Here is a 20464-nt window from a genome sequence, read left to right on the forward strand (position 1 = left end):
ACGTGTTACAAAAGCAGCAACAGGTGGGAATGGTTTGCAGTAGAAACACCAGCCTCTTGGCTGACCAGCTCAGCCATGACAAATGGTTTTGAATTATTGATCTGCTCACCTGCCATTACAGGGGATGTCATCACAGAACCCATAGTTTATAGCTGAAAGGAAACTGTGCTGCTCCCTTCCCATCCTCCTCCTCCTTCTCCTCCTCCTCCTTTAAAAATGTTCCTTGATCTTCCCTAAATTTTTCAGTCATATCACAAGCAGTATTGCTCATATCCCATGGTAATTTTGCTCCAGGGAGGAGATCTTTTTGATGCTATTACTTCCACGAACAAATACACAGAGCGGGATGCCAGTGGGATGCTTTACAATCTGGCCAGTGCCATCAAATATCTTCACAGCCTGAACATTGTCCACAGGGATATCAAGCCGGAGAATCTACTGGTAAGTAAAGATTCATCTTTCAATATTGTTGATAACATGGGAGAGTGTGAGAAAAGGTCTGCACTTCCTCCTTCCACATGCCTGCCAAGTTTATTTCAGTCTTTTAAGTCACTGATCTTTTAATTTTAACCTTTGCATTGTAAAGCTCTCCTAAGAATAACAGCTGTCACAGTAAGTACAGTAACATAAGGTGGTATGTCTAGACTGTTCCATGGGACACAGCAGCTGAATTATTCCTGGGATCACTAGAAGTGAACTTCTAGTAAACTGCAGGATAATTTCAAGCTTCTCATAAATGTAAGTGTTCTGTCCTCAGCAGACTATTCTGTTCTTCTGTCACTGCCTAAATAATTAGCAACCCTTTAGTTTTACAAGTATGGTGCATGTTAATGCTGTGCCCTAATCATGTCATACATCAAAGCAGAGCCAGGAAGGGACTTCATTGTCCTTCTCCTACTGCATCTCCCAAATAATCCTACAGCCCTTTTTATTAAGCTGCTTTCCCAAATAGATAGTCTAAATCTACATTTTTCTGGCTGAAACTGTATGAGCCTTATCCACTGAAGACAATGAAAAACATACCCTGGCAATTAGTCTTTTTTCTGAGAATTTTGCATACTTGAGTGAAGCAGTTTTATCCTCCACATAGTTTTATTTCTTCTGAGAAATTAGCTTCTCCTGATTATTTCATTGTTCTGAGTTTTCACAAATTTGCTGACATTTTTCTGTATCAAGATGTCCCAATTCTCCATATATTCTGCAACCATAAAACAATGTTCATATAATCATAGAACATCAGTTCTCTCAGCTGTGTGGTCTTGGCCATGACTTAATGCATTTAGTCTTGCTTGACACTGAAGAGGTTTTATAAGAAAGTTGACTCCAGCAGATCTTACTAAACATCCAGGGAGTGGGATTTTTACAGTTGAAGTTCCTCTAGGTTCTGGGTAAGACAGTAACCTGCCCTCATTTTCCAGAAACTGCTGAAAACACACTGGGCGGAAGTTTCACTAGATACTAGTGACTGATACACCTTTCTTGTCCCTTGTGCTCTGTTTGCATTTCTGGTGCTGGTGTTGATAAGTGGCTGCATGCAGATGTTGTAGCAATCCCATGCCAGGATTCATTAATGCTCTTCCTGGAGTGGGCAGGAGAGTCTTGGTCTGGGACAAGCCTTGCCCTGCTGGCCATCTTGACTTGTCTATAACTGCCTAAACTCTATTGTTTTCAGAGTTAAAATTTTTGGGGGAAAGATGTGGGCAGGAGGTGTGGGCAGGAGGTGAGGGCAGCAGGGAAAGGATTAGATTTGACTGCTCAGCTTTTCTGGTAATTACCCACTAACAAGAATGATCATGTTGTTCACGGTTTAGCTGAATTGTTTCTGAGTGACTTTTTCAGGGTTGTGCATTGATTTTGAGACAGAGCAGTAAGGATGCAGCATTTAACCTCTTGCAGCATCCTAATTCTCAAAGACCAGCATTTGATTCACAAATTATATTAATTCTCTAAGGTTTATCAGGTCCTTAAAAGAAAAAAACACTGCTTCAGAAGAGTGCTTTGGAACTAGCCTTATCTGAGCTCTGAGCCCAGTTCTAACACTGGCTGCCTGTGGCCTCAGTGTCTCTGAACCTTTCTGCTTTTATCTTAGCTGTGAAATGGGATGTGTGGTTCCTTATGTCGCAGGATTGCAACTAGTGCTATTTTCATGGTGTTTATAAAGCACTTGAAAAATGCCACATGGGTCTTAGCGTTTCTCTTGCTAAATACCTTCTACTTGCCTTTTGTAGCCTGCCCTTTTCCTTGCAGCTCTTTAACCCTTCACCTAAGTGGTTATGGAGGTATTTTTCCCTTGTTGTTCTTGTGCTGTGGCTTTCCCTCTGTTACTGTCATGGTGTTGCACGTGCAAACCGTGCTTGTGTTGTTACAGTAGGTTCTCCTGGCCACTAGTCTTTCTCTCCCACCTTCTCCCTATCATGGATTGTAACTTTAGGTTTAGAGGAGCATGTCCCAAGGCTAACAACCCCATTAGTGGGAAAAAAACAACAGGGAGGATGAGCAAGGCTGTAGAGTTACTACAGGAAAACATGGAGAGTGAAGGGGAACATGCTGCTCTGGAGAGGGAGATGGGAAGAGGATGTTCATCTGGAGTTTCTTTATTTCATCTCTTACCAGCCCCTGGTAGAGCCTTCCCTTTCACCTTCTCCTTTCTCTCTTTTCATTTTTCCTTCATCCCAAAAGTAACTTTCAGGCTTAGAGCTGATGTGTGAGACCAGCTCTAGATCCTGCTAATAAATCTTTTTGTGTGTGAACCTGTCCTGTGCGCAGAACCCATTATTTTTTAACTGCTTAAATATTCCATACTATCCTCAAGGCATGTAAAGTCTACCTAATGGTCAACTGTCCAAGAGTTTAGGGTATGCTGAATACCTGTGATGTTTTAGCTTTTTTGTTTAGTTTTTTTTTATTCTCTAGGGAGTCTTCCATGTTTTAATTGGAACATTTTTCATAATTGTTGCTATTTAGGACGTTTATTTTGTCAAGTCATGGGATGTCTTTATAGCCATATAATAAACCCTAGAGAACAACTTCTCTGACTGTTGCCATCTGCACTGATCACAAGAGCAGCTTAGAAAATACTGACAGTCTTTATACTAATAGGATACATATGGTGGCATACAATTATGTGTGGCTGCATTCAATTAGTGTAGTACAATTACGCAGTTTTATTGCTTAGTTAAAACAGTGAAAGCACTACATAGTGGGCAATTTGCACTAATCCCCATTTCTTTAATTGCCCTTCACTATTTAAATGCAGGAACATATATAGCATTTATTCTGAATAACATGAGTGTTAAATTATCTTTCCCATTCCTTGACCAGCAAGTAACATACCACAGCTTCACACTGGGTTCTTTTTTATATGGAGTTATAACAGGGTGAGGAAAAGTTACTTTCTTCATTTTTTACAAGTCAACTGAAGTAGTTTTCCAAGCAAAGTTATTCCTAGAAACATATGAGGCAGAATACTAGAAAGTACACTGTACCAAACCTTCTGCATTGGCAAATATTGCCAAACAAACCTCTTCTGTAATTAATTTCTAATATGGATGGGTCACACAAGGTGTGGTCTGTTGAAGGAAGGAACTTGTGTTTGCTACGTTAGCACAGCTCAGAGAGGGCTTTGTAAAAGATAACTGCATGAAACAGAATGTGAAATACTAATTAGGCCAGATTCAGCTCTTGATGTCTAAGTGCACACTTTACATATTTCAGCAAGTGAATATTTAAAGCCCTAGTCTCTAGACTTTAATTAATACTGTTGTTGAAATTAGATTTATTACTGCCATTTCAGAGAGCACTTTCTTTAGTTTCAGGAACCAGATGCATTTAACAATCTGTGTTTTTAATAAAACCATAATTGCTTTTTTTTTTCCCAGTGCTTTTCTATAAACATAACTTTTTTCTGGCTTAGTAGAAGAGAAATTTGAATCCATTTTAAATTGCTGGTCATCTTAAACATCCAGTTGAATTTTTAAAAGTAACATAAGGAGAGGAGTGTATTTCTGTATTCTGAATGTCTGCTTGTGGCTGTATCACCTGGTAAGCAGGGATTCAGGGCAGAGAAGGGTTTTCTCTCTAGACGTGACTAACATTAACAAACAAGAAACTGGGGGATGGGGGCTGTATAACATAACTAATTATTATGAGCTGTAGCAGATCTGTAGCAAACAGTGGTGAGAAACTTCAAGACTTTATTTTTGCTCCAAGTGAACTCTTCTACGGTCCCCTGTAGAATTTATTGTATTTTTATAAGAAAAGATCTACTATTTTCTTCTTAAAACAGTTGTAGATAAATGTGATTTTGGATGTAGGAGTAGCTGGTGAAGATATATATGAAGGATTATTTTGGTTTTGATTAGGAAGTACAATAGCTTTAATTTTTGCACAGTTTTGCTGGAAATTGTTTATACAATATCACCAAGTGGTGATCCAGACTGCATGGAGCTTTGGTTTGGGTTGCAAAATAATAAAGTGATGCATATATATTATAAGAAGGCCTCCTGTAGACTGTTTCTATTTTTTAAGGTGCTGTTGTAGAAAACATTCCAAAATGGGAAGCAAGAACTCAAACCAGCAACTTGATTAAAGATAGACTTACAGTCTAGTGTTTAATTTAGATACATTTTTGTATTTTTTATTTTAAACTTTTTTTTTTTGGTAAAGTTTTCAGTATTTGTAGGTTTGGGGCCATTCTTTTGCTCTGAGCCAGCTTTTAAAATTACGTCTTTTTTACTGATGTTTCTAGCTTTTTTTTCATGCAACTACATCTTAATCTCCCTTTGCACCTATAAAACCCCGTGAAAGATCACACTGCTGCTGTGAAGACCAGGTTTTAGGACAGGATTCTCCTGTATCCCCATTAGCAGCCCTAGCTGCCTATGTCCCATTGATCGTGACAGTATCATGCCAATAAGACACTTGTTGGTGTGTAAGAGTCATCCAAGGACAGGACAGTATTTCTAGGTGAAATAGTCCAGCCAGGTTTGTGTCTTGTGGCTTCAGCACACAGAAGAGCCTGGAACTGCTATCACTTTTGTATTTTCTAAGTAGCTGAAGTTCCTGTGCAAACCTTTAAGCTCTCTGCAAGTAAAATGAATAAACTCAATCCCCCTAGACTGTGAATTCAGTGGGGAGTTAATGTAGGAAAGCCACTGTTGGAAGGTCACACATTTGCTTCTGGGCTTTAGCATCTAGCAAGTGGTATGTCTTTTGTTGGACAGGTAAGCGAGACAAGTCTTTTCCAAACATCCTGACTGTACTCAAGGGAAGTTGTCCAAATTGTCTGTGAATTTTCAAAGCATGCATGGAAATATGTTAAATGTAGGGAGGAGAAAAAAACCTGTAAATAAGAAGGAACATTTCAGGCAGTTAGCAAGTGATACAGTAATTACCTTGATGGTATTGTGGTAAAGCTTTGAATTTTTCTCCTGATTTAGGTGTATGAACACCAAGATGGAAGCAAGTCCCTGAAGTTGGGAGACTTTGGCCTAGCAACAATTGTGGATGGACCTCTATATACTGTCTGCGGGACACCAACATATGTAGCTCCAGAAATCATTGCTGAAACTGGGTAAATCACTTGTAGTGGTCATACATTGATGTGTACTCAGTGCAGGACATTCTTGCCATTGTGTCTGATTGGAGTTCTTGCAATTAAGATTTTTATGCTGCCTTTGGTTGGCTATGGTGCAGACTCATGGCTCATAGAACAATTCACTTGGAAGGGACCTCTGGAGGCTATCCTACCCAAACCATTCAGAGCAGGCTGGCTTTGGAGTTATATTGGTCAACCTCTGCCAGCTGTTGGCCTCAAACTTTTCAGCTTAACACTGAGTTACTAACTAGCCATTTGCAGATACAGTGGAAGTAATTCTGTTCTCTAGAGACTGCTAACTACCATTCACTTAATTCTATTTCATTATTACACATTGTCCTCTTCTGATTTGTTCCACAGAGTAAATGCCTGCTGGCTTGAGCAGCCTGTGTCACCTTTGCAGACTTCATGTTGATAGGCATCACTAACTCAAGTTAACTCAACTTGAATTAGTTAACTAACTCAAGAATACAGGCCAACGTCTTCTGTGCACTCACACATTCTGATCTAATGTAATTTTAAGATGTAAGTGTAAAAAACACTTGATAGCAGAATGAGGATTGGTAGGTAGAGAAAGTTCAGATGAGAATTTATAAGAAATTATTAATGATTCTGAACATGTTTCCTCTGTTCTTGCACTGTAGTCCATACGAATGGGATGTCTCTAACCATGTCTCTCACACTTCTAGATATGGCTTGAAGGTGGACATCTGGGCAGCGGGTGTGATTACTTACATCCTGCTCTGTGGTTTTCCTCCATTCCGTGGGTATGGACTGATCTATTCAACCATCCTTGTTTTGTGAATTGGTCCCTGTGCTCCTTTCACATTAAGCAGAGATTCCCACTGGTAGAAGTTTTCTGCTTATAGGGTTTGGTGTTTTTTTCTGTGCTCTGCATAGTGTTTTACACAAGCCCCATAAATGTCTGATTTTATGGTAAGATCTCTGTCTCATGTTTGTTTATTGTAGTTTAAACTTCATTGCATTACAAAACAAGAGCCTTCATTACAGGTTCTGTGTGCCATTGCCTGAAGTTTTAAATACCCTGTGAAATAACCATCTTCTTTCATGGACAGAATGCAACATATTTTGTGGTTGGTAAAAGGTAATTAAAATGTAAGAAACTTAATAAGGATGTGTCAGATATTTTATCCCCTCAAAGCAATTTCAAAGTTGTGGACAATCCTAAAGAATAGCAAAAAGGAAGAGTGTACCAAATGCACTGTGTTTTGTGATCTCACCATTCACACCCATGGCTGCATGATTGGGGCAATCAACAGCTTCCAAAAGCATACTAAGGCATCAGCAATTAAAAACAATTTTAAGAAGTCTATTGAAACCACATCTGAAAATAATTTCTCTTTGGGTTTTGTTGTTCGTTTTCTTTGGTTTTTATGTTACAGAAGTGGAGATGACCAAGAAGTGCTTTTTGATCAGATTTTGATGGGACAGATGGATTTTCCATCTCCATATTGGGACAATGTTTCTGACTCTGCGAAGGTGAGTTTCATAGTTGATGGTATTTTCTTCTACAATGTTATTTCCAGTGGAAGTGCCTAATGCACGTTGCTCTTTCACAAAGTTGTATTTGACATGTCTCATACATCTCCTGCTACACCTATAAATTCCTCTGGGTCACCAAGCATGTTTTGTTTGGTTACTGTCTCTTAGACTCCAGGTAGTTCTGAAATGGACCCCATTCTGAAATGGACATCATATCTCTATGTGGTTTCTCACACAACAGACACACCAGCAGCCCTTATTGATTGAGAAAAATTTTAAGTAATTCACTTCGTAGCTCGAAATCTCCCTTGGACTGTGTTTTATATGTACTAATGAGGGTAACCAGGTACTAACCTGGAGCCTTTGAGCATGATATAATAGTATTATGGGGAGGCTGATTTCCCTTATTAGCCCCATTAGATGTTATGTCTGTTGTTTCTTTCTGTCAAAGAACCAGGTCTCCCATTGCTGTGTTGTTGCAGTGTGGTACGAAATACAGACTTGTTCTGGTCACAGCTCTTGACCTGCAGCCTTCGATGTGCTAAGGCAGATATAATTATTTACAGATACAGAGTTCATTATACTTGCAGAGCAGATCAAGTTTTTCAACTCTCACCAGTACACTAGAGCAAGAGTTTAACTCAAAGATTTTCTAGGGATCTGGCATTCACTATAGTCATACGTATAAATATATGTGGACAGAGACATAATACATATGTGTACGTAAAAAAAGATTCATATGGTCATTCTGTAGATAGATGAGTGCTTACTTTAAGTCAGTTTACTTCTCTAGTCTGTAAGACAAGTCTATGAAAAACTGTCTTCCTGTTTCCTTTAGTGTGACAGTGTTTAATTAATCACAAGAAAAAAAAAGTGAAATTTGAAGGTGGATGCAGGTAATGAGAGTAGCTCTGGATCTCCATTCTTTGGAGAGTTACATCCTGCTTTTATGCGTTTTTAAGGTATGTGGAGGGTGATCAGGACTAGCATTTTAGCCTGTTAACTAATGAGGTTAATGAATGAGATAGTCATAGAGTTGGAAGTCCTCTAAACTGAATCACTGTGTTGTAGAAGGCATTATTTCATAGCATCATTAGTGGGAACCCTGCAAGTCCTTTGCCAAAGGTGTTTTCCTGTGAAACTCCTTCTTCCAAATAGTTCAGTCTAAAATTTCTGTTTTGAAGCCTTAGCCTATCCATATAATTTATTTTTGTAACTAAGAATTACTAGCTTTTGTCTTTGGTGATACACCTTTATTTGCTGTCATACCGCCATCCTGTTTTCCATGCACTCCACTCTGTGCTGGAATTAGGTGTGTGTTTATTTACATGCTAGTTGAAATCTAGGTGATTGCAGAGGAAATCAGAGGATGAAAAATAACGGGTTTAAGTGTTCTTTTTTTTTTTTAATATCTTCTATGTCATTTATACAAGATTTTAAAGTAAAACTGTATTTGCTGCCTTTTTTTTTCTGCAGCAGAATTGGCTTCTTCTTAATGGGAAGCTAACCTAATTTCATGGGACCATCTGTTTTGCACATTATGTACTAAGTGCTTTTCTCTTAAACAGTGGCTTCAGAACTGTAACTCAGAACTGTCTTCTAGCTTTTCAAGGTACTGTTAGATACTGATTTAAAAGTTCAGCTGAGAGTCCATCAGTTCATAGTTTTTCTATTTTTTAAATAATCAGTGTATTTCTGCAGTTGGTAGTTCACTCTCTCTTTGAGCACTCTTACAAAACCAGTTAAAGAATTCTTTAGTGAATGAAATGTTGATTTGTTCTTTAGAAGTGTTCTTTAAATTTGATGCGGTATTCAATTTCTCAGGAACTTATCACAATGATGCTTCAAGTAGATGTAGATCTGCGATTCTCAGCTTTGCAAGTTCTTGAGCATCCATGGGTTAATGTAAGTATTTTCAGACTTGTAGATGCTTTTTGTAGTTTGGCACCTTTGAGCTATTCTGTCAAGCCCTTGCTATGCTCTTTTGGAAGCCAGCACATTCTAAAGATGCCACAGATTTAACTGGAAATAAGCCAAGTTACAGGCTGATTTAGTGTATTTTGTACCTTGGAGTTTTCACTGTTTTGTGTGTGCTCAGCTACATTTTCTCTGAAATGGGCTTTCAGAAAATCTCAATCATATTTGATAAAAGTATATCTCTAACACAGCTTGCAGATTTAGTGAGATATTTTGTTCTCCTAAGATCAGGTGGACTCAAAAATCTCAAAGTCATGATTAAGCGTTACTGAAATATAGTCCATACTATTAGGCCTACTTGATCCAGAATGGAACAGGCAAACATTTAGAATCATATTTACTTCTGATGATATTTAAGATTTGTTAATTATTCCAGACTATTAAACATGCTTTAAAGTATTTGGATGACAAGAAATAAAAATTTGGGATAATTTATATTCCAATTCAGAAGGGACAAATGAGAAAAGAAATACAATTGGGATGAACAGAGAAAAAAAAAATAAAGGAAGAAGAAATAATGCTTCATTTTGTTTGTTGCAAGTTTGAGTGTGCAGTTCTCCCTGGAATACTATTTGGTCCCTCGGCTGATGTATCCAAAATCCCTTTTCTCACTAAAAAAAAGTATTCTAAAAATTAAAATATACAGTCACCTCAGATATTAATTTTTTTTAATGAAAGTGTCCTCTATACAGTCAGAGTAGTGGTGATCAGTTAAGTATTTATCAAGTATATGCTTTAACCTTGGAGGCTCCCTTATTGCTCAAACCAATTTTATTTGTAAATGCTATTAACATGCAGAGCACTTCTGTGGTGTATGAAGAGTGCAAGGATCCAGGACAATGTCTAATGAAAATCTTTTCATTTTTAAGATGATATTCAAGCAGCTGAAATATTAATTTTCCCTGGTGCCAGGGGCTGTCCTTGGACACAGTGTTCTGTCACAGTTTATAATGCCTTATGGTGATTGAGGTGTCTCTCTGTCTCCATGGGAGGAGGACATGTGGAGATTTCTGGAGTGCTGCAGAGGAAGAGATGGAAGTGACTGATCAGAAGCCTGCACCCTGCTGCTGAAATTACTGAAATGTCACTTGCTTACACCACTTAAGGAAGTGGTCACTAATCTTCCATTTTTTCTGAAAAATATATTTGAAATGTTAATGCTACCCCCAGATACTTCTTTTTTTTTTTTAATTGTTTCACCATGATGTGTTTTAGAAGGCCATTTTAGTGTGATGTATAAAAAGGAAGAGGTGCAGCTCTTTGTCAGTAAGCTGATGGTGGCGGTGTGCAATTGACATGAGGATCTGCTTCCCTGCCCTCAGTAGTACCTGCTGGTGAGGATGGCAGGGGAGAGAGGCTGGGGGCTAAAGACTTTTAACACTCTAGAGCTCTGCTAGGAAAACCTGAGTTCTGGTTACTGAAGCACCTTGGCAAATTCCTGGATTTCTGTGCAATGAGTTAACATGTAGAACCCTTTGCCAGAAGGTGATGTAGAAAACTGGTATAAATGGATTCAAAAGGGAATTTAATACATTTTTGGAGGTAACCCCATTGGTGCTTATTAAATATAGTGATGTGGATATAACTCTTGGCTCACAAAGTTCTTAAGTACTTGGTTGGCATGAACTAGATGATATACCAGGGGAAGTTCAAGATCTATTTGTTCAATATACTACTTCTTGAAGAGTGACTCTGATGCACTGTTAGAAACAACATGCAGTGATCAGTTCATCTTTAGTCTAGCTCTGCTGCACTTGTAGTTTTATGCTGGTAATAATTCTCTGCAATCTGTAGCAGTTCTGTCTATAAGTAAGTGAAACAAATATTCCATGACAATTCTGTAATTCCTTCTTTTCTGCTGCTTTTAACACCTGAAACAAATCAGTATTTTGTCTTCATCGTTACACTAAAGATAGTTCATAATGCAGATCAAAACTGCTTTTGAATTCTCTTATGTCCTCCATATATTTTTTTCTGGAAGGAAAAAGGCTAGCACAGGGACCAGTTCAGGAAAGCAGTTGAACACATTCCAAACATTGCTCCTATTTCAAGGCATCACACGTGGAAGCACTTAATACTGGGCATAAAATTAACTAGATGGCACTACAATTCTAGTTCACATCGGAAGAAATAAGAATGTGGCTGAGTTGAAACAGGTGCTTAAATGCTTCCATGAGAAAGGGCACATCCCTGAAGTGTGTCTGGGCAGTATCAGTAGATAAGGTAGCAGGGACAGCCCGTTGATGCACAGAGGCAGAACGTACAGTGTCAGATCCAACTACACATCCCTCTGCCATCACTCTCTTGATCAGCTGCAACTCTGTCACACAGCATCCCTAGACCTCATTTTCCCAGCTTCAGGACAGGGAATTAATACACTCATCCCTGTTTACAAAAGGCTCTGCAATCTACGTGTTGTAAATTACCTGAGCAATTATGCATAATTGTCTTTCTAAGAAATGGCACATGGAATTTTCACCTATGCTCCATTTCCACAGGTAACCTGCTTCAGTACTTTTCCATGGTGTCAAATGCTGGACTTTACTTTCTCTATTGATTTCAGCTGTGATAGAGTTCACTACAACGCTTCCCTTAATTCAGTTTTGAACCTATTCCTAGAGTGTTAAATCTGCAGCTAAAATACTAGATGGAACAGCTGGCTTGAAAAGCAGGCATGTGTTTTCTTCGACAATTTTAAGAAACATTTTCTCTCTTTGATCAAACTTTTGATAGAAGTGTTGTAACTGCTTACACTATATAAAACCATTTTGTAGATTGTAAATAACCATTCTACTTTATAGCTGCTTGCTATGTGATTACTTGGTAAATTGCTGAGATTCCTGGAATGTGCTTTGACAGTTTCAGTAGGAGCAAACCCTCATTTCAGTTTAAATTTTTGCTATAAAAATATCTGGAATGCTCTTGGAAACTGCAAAACTTGTCATGGTCAGAGTCAGACCAGTAAAGCAGTTTCTATGTGAATAATATCCCAGCTGTTTTCAATTCAAAAAAACAAAACCTGAAAAGATGTTGGCTACATGCCACTGCCACAGATGGAGATCTTGAATTCCAAATGCAGTTCAGCAGCAGTTCTTTGCCCCCACCATTTAGTTTATTTGAATTCATCTCTCCTGTGCAATACACTTAGACCTGGAAACAAATCCATCTGTTTATACTTCCCCTACAGGGACCCCAGCTCTTTACTTTACCTGCTCAAATTGTTTGCAAAGCCAAAGAATTATAAAAGAGGCGGGAAGCTTGAGGTCTGGCATTTTAAACTTTAAGGCTATTGATAACTTGAAACAAGTTACAGGACAAACTCACTATTTTTTTGTTGTTGTATAAGTAGTAAATGTTTCCTTATACATCACTGAACAGTGAATGCTGAAAGGTATGGCTTGCATTCTGTAAATCCTTCTCTGTTAAAATAATCAATATAAAATGTGTGTTGTTGTGGGAGGAGGAAGATGGCACACACCAGCCTAAAAAGAATTAGGGAAACTGGAGCTTTTACATTTTTCCTTCACTATGTCTGCCTTGGAAATTTGTGTGCAAAAGAAATGAATAACCAAGCAATAATTAGCAATAAGATAAACATTTGTAAGAAAATTAATTTTAAAAGACATTCCTTATTTGGCAGCTGCACTACTTTTGGTTACACCCTAGGACACTGCGCAAAGAAAAATTTCCTTGTAATCCTTAAAGGAAACAGTGTCCAAAAGCTTTTCCTGCTCTTCTATTTGCTCTCATTTCCTGCTGTTACGTGTATAATGATCTATTCATCTGATGCTTTTAGACCTGGAAAGTAAAGCTCTTGTGACCATCTTGTGAAATGGATCTAAGTGCTTTAGGGCAGTGGGAGTCTGGGAATCCTGAACTTCATTACATCTTTTTAACACTCTTTTTACTTTGAGTGGCAGTGTCTCCTGCCACAGAGAAAAATGCAAATATGAGACCAGTTTTTATCAATTACTGGAATTACTCCAAGAGGTTCTGCCTCTTTTTTATTGTTTTTTGTTTTGAATTCTTGCAAGTAGACCATGAAAGGTATTTTGTGGAGTCTGGTTAAAAAAACCCAAAACACCCCAAACCAAAAAACAAAAGTATTTTACCATTCCAAGCAGTTTATATTGTCTGTGTGAAAACTCAAATTCTGGACCAGAGTTTTCAAACTCTTTTGACTGCTCAGCTTCTGAGGTGTGCACAGGAGAGTTCTTCTTTCAGAGTATCAGCAGTCAACATTTTCTCAAACTCATGACTCTTTAAAGTTCCCAGATGGAGCGTCAAAAGTCACTAGTCACCTTTAAAAAAAATCTTATGATTACTGCTAGTGCTGAGATTAAGTTCTGTGATCCTAACCCGCTGCAAAATGCAAAGACTTAATACAGGGGAAAGGAACACTTAACCACTTCAGGGTTTGACATCCCTCCCATTTCAGCAACCCAGTGAAATTCTTGTCAGCAGTGTTTACCCTGTTCTCCAGTGCTACAACTTAACCTGCTGATTCTGAGCAATTTGATTTTTGATGGGTGTTTTGTTCACTTCTTGCCTTTTAAAACTGCAAAGCAGCTTGTTTTGTATTTAGTTAAACAGCTGTCTTCTCTCACCCTCAATAGCTCTCTATTTTATCGTTGACTGAAGTGATTCCAGGAACCAGTTTAATATATATTGATTTGTTTATAAAGCATGTTTGTATAAAAGAGAACTACTAAACATCAATTGGCACCAACAGTAGTAATAAAAACTTAGTAACAATAGAGGAATTCTGATATATCCCTATGCTGCACCTTAAATTGAGCTGGAAGTTATTTCATCTAAAAGCTGAAGCCCAAACGATGTGTCTGCGGAATGTTGCCCCTGGAACTGTGGGTGTGGTGCTTCACCAATAAAACATGACCACAGTCTTGGTAACTGTTGTCTTCTCTGTAATTTAGTCTTTTGACAAGATGACACGAACGCCTGGCAGGCTTTCATGTCAAGAAAGCCAAGAGAATGATTTTATTTTTTTTTCCCTCCTCTAGTGAAGAGGAGTTCACTTTACAGACTAGCTTTCTTCTGGGAAAGGCAAGGTCAGTGGGAAGCAGGTTATTTTTAGGGGTCATGTACCACCGAGCAAGGACTCCCCAGTGCTAGACAATAATCAGCTACTGGGTTGTATTGTTTTGTTTTGTGTTTTGCAGCTGTGTGCACTTGACCATATTTTGCCAGCTGAGACATTTTGTTAAGGGGTGAGTAAGGGATCTCTAAACACAAACTCCCCAAGCTAAATAAATAACAAACCCTACCAACCTCCCTGAAATTCCCATATGCTCATTGAACTCTTGATTTACTGCAGCAGCTCTGTAACTCTTTAAGGGCACTTGTAACGTCTAAAAAATACCAAAAAAAGTGTCTTTCATCTCTCACTATTCTGACCTTGTCTTGTTTACCTGTATTCTACTAGGATTTTACCTAAGTGGAGTTCAAGAATTATTTCAGCTCTTCATACCTATACATACCATGCAGTACCAGTCAGGGATGACTATGGCATGTGGTCAGTGACCTGATACCCTGCATATTTTGCCTGTTCTACATTTTGTTCCCTATTCCACCTATTCTGCATATTGTTGCCTGAAATCCTGCACATTCTGCTAGTGAGGAAGTCTCACTGAGCAGTGGCTTTTTGCACATTTTTCAGGCATAAGGATCTTTTCTACAGTTTCTAAAAAAACCTCCACGTTTCCTGGGCTTGGATTCAATCTAGGACTTGTGCAGAACTTCAAACTCCCTTCTTTCTGCTTGGGTTTCTCCTCAGCATGGAGGGTGCCAGCATGCCTAGGCCCAGGTTTCCTCTGAAAAGGGGGACATCTCAGCTGGAAGGAGGAATGTCCCAGCCCAGCTACATGGCACCTGGGCTGGAGTGTGTGCACAGCTGACCTGCTTGGTGCATGCCACAGCAGAACGTGTCTGCCTCTGCTTGGCCATGCACTTGTGTGCCTACTTGTACCTCAGGTTAGCTCAAGGTGAGAATATTTTGGCATGGAAGAAGAGGACAGCCATAGCTGGCTCCAGCCCTTCTTTGCTTTCCCAGGCAGTCTGTACCTCTGTCTGCATTCATGTACCTTTCCCACAGCATTCCAGGCTTCTGTGCCTTGGGACTGGGGAATGGAATTGCAGTCCCTTGCTAGCTGGAGATTTGATCTGTGGAGGTGTTTTTAATTAAGAATGGCTTTACTATAGCACAACCATGGTCTGTGGGGAATGCCACCACAAGCCATGAGCACCTGACCTGGCCTGCAGACATGTGCAATGATGCATCCTGGTGTTGGTGATGTCTTACACTCACCCATCCCAAGGGTCTCAGGCAGGGCATGTCTCAGCTCCCATCTTACCTGGGTTTCCTCACTGTGGACTCACTGGGCTGTGGCTGCAGCTTTTGCCCAACCCCATAGTCCCTGAGTGTGGAGCCTTTACAATGTAGGACCTCATAAGTGTCTCTCAGGATTTTTGGAGATCCTTTTCTGCATCCTGACAGGGATGCAGAAACAGGGCCTCTTGTTTTTGTAATATCTTGGTACCTTCTGCTTTTGAGGTCATTATCATTAAATTTATGTGATGAGTAAACAGAATCTTAAGCACATCTGAGTTTCTCAGGCTTTGAAATATTAATGGACTTAAAAATAACTAGGCAGTGGTAATTAAGATGTGGTAGAAAGAAAAATGAAATGTTTAACAATTATTATTCATGAACATTACCTAAAGTTTGAGAAGAAAATATTGGGTAGCGAAGAAGAGAGAGACCGCTTAGTGCCATAATATGTTCATCTTGTAAGTACCTTAAATATATTGATGGAGAAAATGATTGACCCATTTTAATACAAACTTTTTGTAAACTTTTCTGTATTGATAGGTACTATCAGAATCACCTCATGATTCCTTCTTTTTTCGTCTTTCCTCTCTGAAGTTTTATTTTGCTTTATTTATCTGCAGGATGATGGCCTTCCAGAGAATGAACATCAGCTCTCAGTAGCTGGGAAGATAAAGAAGCATTTCAACACAGGCCCTAAGCCGAACAGCACAGCAGCTGGAGTTTCTGTCATAGCAGTAAGCATCTGAAATACACAGATGAAAGATTTATGTGCCCACCAGACAGTTATGTGTTTAGGACACCAAAAAAAAACAGAGAGGGTTAATCTTTAGATAATTGTAGCATTTAATTAATGTAAAAGTAGTTAGACTGGTATCCTGCACAGCTTCTCCTTTGATTCTCCTTGTGAGTCACATTGTTATTGAACGTCCCTAGGAGATACAACTGTACACACAATACACTGTTCCACATTTTACCAGATCAGTGGACCTAACTCCAATGTAAATTCAACAGTTTGAACTGTGGGATCATGAGATTTTACTTGGCAGCAGACTCCTCTTATGGATTGAGGCCACACAGAGGTTGTAGCAGAAGGACAGCACCACTTTAAAATGTAAATTGCTTCAAAATTTAACTGAAAATCTGTATGGCAGCCTAAGACTCTCCTCTTTGAAGACATGAAAGAGACCTATGATGCCTCACTGCTGCCTTCATGGTTTACATGAGTCTAGCCACGTCAGATTTAGCTGATCAGCAGCATTTTATTGTAGTGCCACACACAACCTGCTTCTCTTTCAGCAGAAGTATTCAATGGGGTAAAGACTTAATGGAACTTCTTGCTGCCTTCTGTCACATTGCAATTCCAGTGGAGCCATTCTAGGTTTGAATGTGTCGGAGTGTCTGAAACAAAGCTTGACCAAAATTTTTACCAAGCTTTACTGAGGTTTCAGTGGTGTCCTCAGTGGAGCATACATCACATACAATTGTATTTTTTCCTCACAGATGAACACGTGTATTACATATACATGGACACAGGATATATTCAGCATATGATGAGATTATTCATACTAATGCCATTGAATAGTGACATGCACATCCTTCACATTTTTGATACATCTGCTTGTGTTTGTAAGCTTTCCTTTATTACTCATAGTAATGTGAACACTCCAAAGAGTCACTAAAAATGTGACATGTTAAACATAACCATTCCCATATCAGATTACTCAGTGTTCATTCCCAGTTTCCATAAATTGCAGGTGGTGTGTGACTGCACATGTACACTTTCTTGTACTGTTTCCACTTTCATGTTTCTCAGCTCAGCCCCTCCAGTGTTGAGTTAAATCAGCATGAAGTAAATTCAGCTCAGCACATGCAATCTGGCTCACAGGTGTGAAGTGCTTTTGCAGCAAAATGGATGCTCTCTCAAAGTTACTTGGTATAAGTACTTAAAATTTCAAGCTGTGCCTCTCTCATATTTTTTCTTTACTCTTTCCTACCCTGAATATCCTCAACATGGAAGCAAGTTGTTCCTCATGCTTTTCCTAGATTTTCTCAGTCATCAGCTAACATAGTCAGCATTTATTTATTTTCGTTTTTAACCAATAATACTGCAGCAACTCTCCCACAACTAAAACATCACATACCCATTGCTCATCTGAACTGCAGGTATGTTCTTTATAGACTAGCTGAAATCGTGTTCCTATTGAATGGACTGCCAGCACGCTTGTCCATGAGAATTACTGCTCAGATCCTCCATGCTAATGACTTCAAAGCTTAAAAGCAAGAAATGATGCCTCTGTCCTCATCCATCCCTTGCCTCCTTTATGTTTTTAATTTCCCTGCCCTCCTCTTTTTTTATTTGCCCCAGTTGCTTTGCCAAGGAATTGTTTACAGCAGTTGAACACTTGAGTAATGAAAAGGCACTGTAGTGAATCTGTCCAATGCAAAACATCAGGAAAAAAATGTGTATGTTTAATTATATTCTTAATGGCTTTTATTTATTTTTTAGTGTTTGGAAATTTACCAGATTATTTTTAGTGATCTTCTCTGTGGGCAAACTTCATATTCTGACACGACTGATACTGCAACTTGGCCTATAAAGTAGAAATGTTAATAATACTTTTACATAATTCAGAAAGTTTTGATTATAGGAAAAGATGGGGAAGTATAGACCTCTTTAGTGTTTTGATAATGTTTCAGAATGCTAGATAATTTCCATTTTATGAATAAATTAGTTTTGTTTTCTACAAAAGTAATTTAATATGTAAGAGAAAGCCAAAAGCAAGACAACAATGCCTTTAAATGCTTTAAATGTTGTTTCTGCATTTGGAAGTCTATTTAATATACATTTGACATGCATGTCACCAGGGTTTTGTGTTTGGGAATCTTCCTTTAACTGTGAAATCTCAAATAAGCTAAAATTAAATCCTATTAACAAAGACTGCTCTAGATTTAGAACTTTCAAAGTATGTATAGATGCTGTAACATATTGTTTGGCACTAAAGACATGCACTAATTATATTTTCTATAAAAATACTGGGGGTTTGTGCCTGCCTGTATGTTTACATACTTTTTGAGAGAGTGCTTGTGTATATAATATATAGAGTTGCCTTCTATATATTATATAACACATCTGTGTCTGTGTTTGTGAAAATGTGTTAATATGTGCTTATATTTCTATAGCTTACTTAATAGTATGAAAGCTAAATATTATCATTATTTTGAGTATTATAACTCTGTTTATGTACAGAGATCGCTAATATGTGGTATTTAGTTCTTAGTTTGTCCTCACCTTGGTATGATATAATATTATATGCCTGTTTTCTCCTGTGGTAAGAAGTAACACACCTCAAAGATCTCAAGGAGTATTTACCATATGCACCAATTAAAACTATAATATGAAAATTAAGTTCCTAAAACTGTGTCTCTGGTCAGCTTGACTGAGAGGAAGTTTGAAGCCACATGTGTTTTGCATACTTCTACCGTGGCTACTGCTTCCTTCAGCAATGTCCAAATTGCATTGATTCCTTTGGTTCAGACTTAGGTCTGCTTTATTGATGTGGTAATCTCAGTAAAAGTTGTCTCTGACTGTCCAAGGCAGAGACATCCTACTTCTCGTGCATGTGTCCAGACTTCAAGTTTGTCCACATTTCAAAGGATTTGTCAGTTTGGACAAACTACTCTAATGAACATGTGCAAGCTTAGCAAAGCAGTTCCTTTGCTGATGTAGCAGAATGATTTTTTAAACAAAATTAACTATACAAGCAAAGAGACTTTTCTGTTGATACAATAATACATCATTAAAAGTTCTGCTAGGGTAACTATGTCAGTTGGGAAAAAATTCCCCTGAACCAACGTAGCTTTGCCAGCAAAATTTTAATTGGAGAGCTAGCTTTTAAAACAGCAAGAGAATTAGCAAGTCCCTAAAAAACACTGATTGCTGATGAGAGAGTAGGTAGGAGAAATATCACTTTACTTGCTCTGTTCTTAAACTCTTGTCACAGGCATTGACTATCGGTCTCTGTGGGAGACAGGGGCTGGGCTAGTGCCCCTCAGTCTGTGTCAAAATGGCCACATTGCTGTTAAGCATGTGCCAAAATATTTGCAGGATCATGTTTCTCATACAGCTTTTCAATAGGAGCAGTATTTTTTAGTTCTGTGATGGTGTTTATAAAAGGTACTGCAGTAAAAACAGAAAACCAGACTTCCACTAACTAGTCTTTTTAAAATTTGGGGGTAGATTTTATTCTTCAGTTCTTCAAGGATGTCAATTCTTTTTATTTTGTGGCTGTACCCTCTGGGCTTCAGTGACAGTGGCTAGAGTGACTAAGAGTGTGAATCACTTTTTAAGAATGCTTCTGCAGTCCAAAGGTGTGCTGTAATTCCTTGTATGAATCGAGCATCATTTAATATATGTCCTTGTCTGAAGTGTTAAAACTTAGCCTGTATGTCATCACTTTTGTGCTTGTACTTTTGCCATTGTTAAGACAGAGGAAAAGACTAATGCTAATCTGCTGTTAAGGTTGTATAAGGTCTCTGTCTTGGCAATGGGAGTAAACTCCAGCTGGAGATGCAGAGGAATCAAGTAGAACAGCAAAGGAGAAAAGCTGCTCAGAAAGTTGGTGCAGCTCTGTTCTGCTTACAGGGTCCTGGGTTGGGGACCCCGCAATGGGCAGGCAGTGGGTGGGTCATTGCCCTGCATTCTGCCGATTTTAAAATAAAATTGCCAATGCCAAGTGGGGTTTCTCGGGTGGTGTGGAGGAGAAGTCAAGCCTAGCCTGTAAGTTTTGCTTAATGTCTCAAAGCTGAACCCATGTCTCGGCTATCCCTTCACATCTATTGTCTGTGTTGTCCTGGGGTCATTGTCCACAGTTGGGTTTCTCATGGCAGGATTTCCACACCACCAAAATAGTTTCAACTCTTGTTAGGGAGCGACTCTCCCCATTTTCTCTGAATTAATTTTTGGCTATTCAATTTTAGGCCAATATTTTTGATCTGCTTTTAGGAAAACATCCCTTTTGTGTGTTTTATGTGCAGCATAC

General features: G+C 38.7%; 1 protein-coding gene across 4 annotated transcripts in view; it reads left to right on the forward strand.

Moving 5' to 3' along the window:
* DCLK1 (doublecortin like kinase 1) overlaps window positions 1-20464 on the forward strand; it is a 238109-nt gene that overhangs the window by 202715 nt on the left and 14930 nt on the right. For all 4 annotated transcript variants that reach the window (XM_042014366.1, XM_042014363.1, XM_042014365.1 and 1 more), the window contains 6 exons: window positions 295-441; window positions 5439-5572; window positions 6286-6363; window positions 7000-7096; window positions 8924-9004; window positions 16046-16159. In XM_042014366.1, coding sequence (XP_041870300.1) covers window positions 295-441; window positions 5439-5572; window positions 6286-6363; window positions 7000-7096; window positions 8924-9004; window positions 16046-16159 — 651 coding nt within the window. The remainder of the gene's footprint in view (window positions 1-294; window positions 442-5438; window positions 5573-6285; window positions 6364-6999; window positions 7097-8923; window positions 9005-16045; window positions 16160-20464) is intronic.

Source organism: Corvus kubaryi, unplaced genomic scaffold (assembly GCF_017639235.1).
Source record: "Corvus kubaryi isolate FWS band 111438036 unplaced genomic scaffold, C.kubaryi_AGA036_p1.0 split1-65, whole genome shotgun sequence".
In the NCBI taxonomy this organism is placed as follows: Eukaryota; Metazoa; Chordata; class Aves; order Passeriformes; family Corvidae; genus Corvus; species Corvus kubaryi.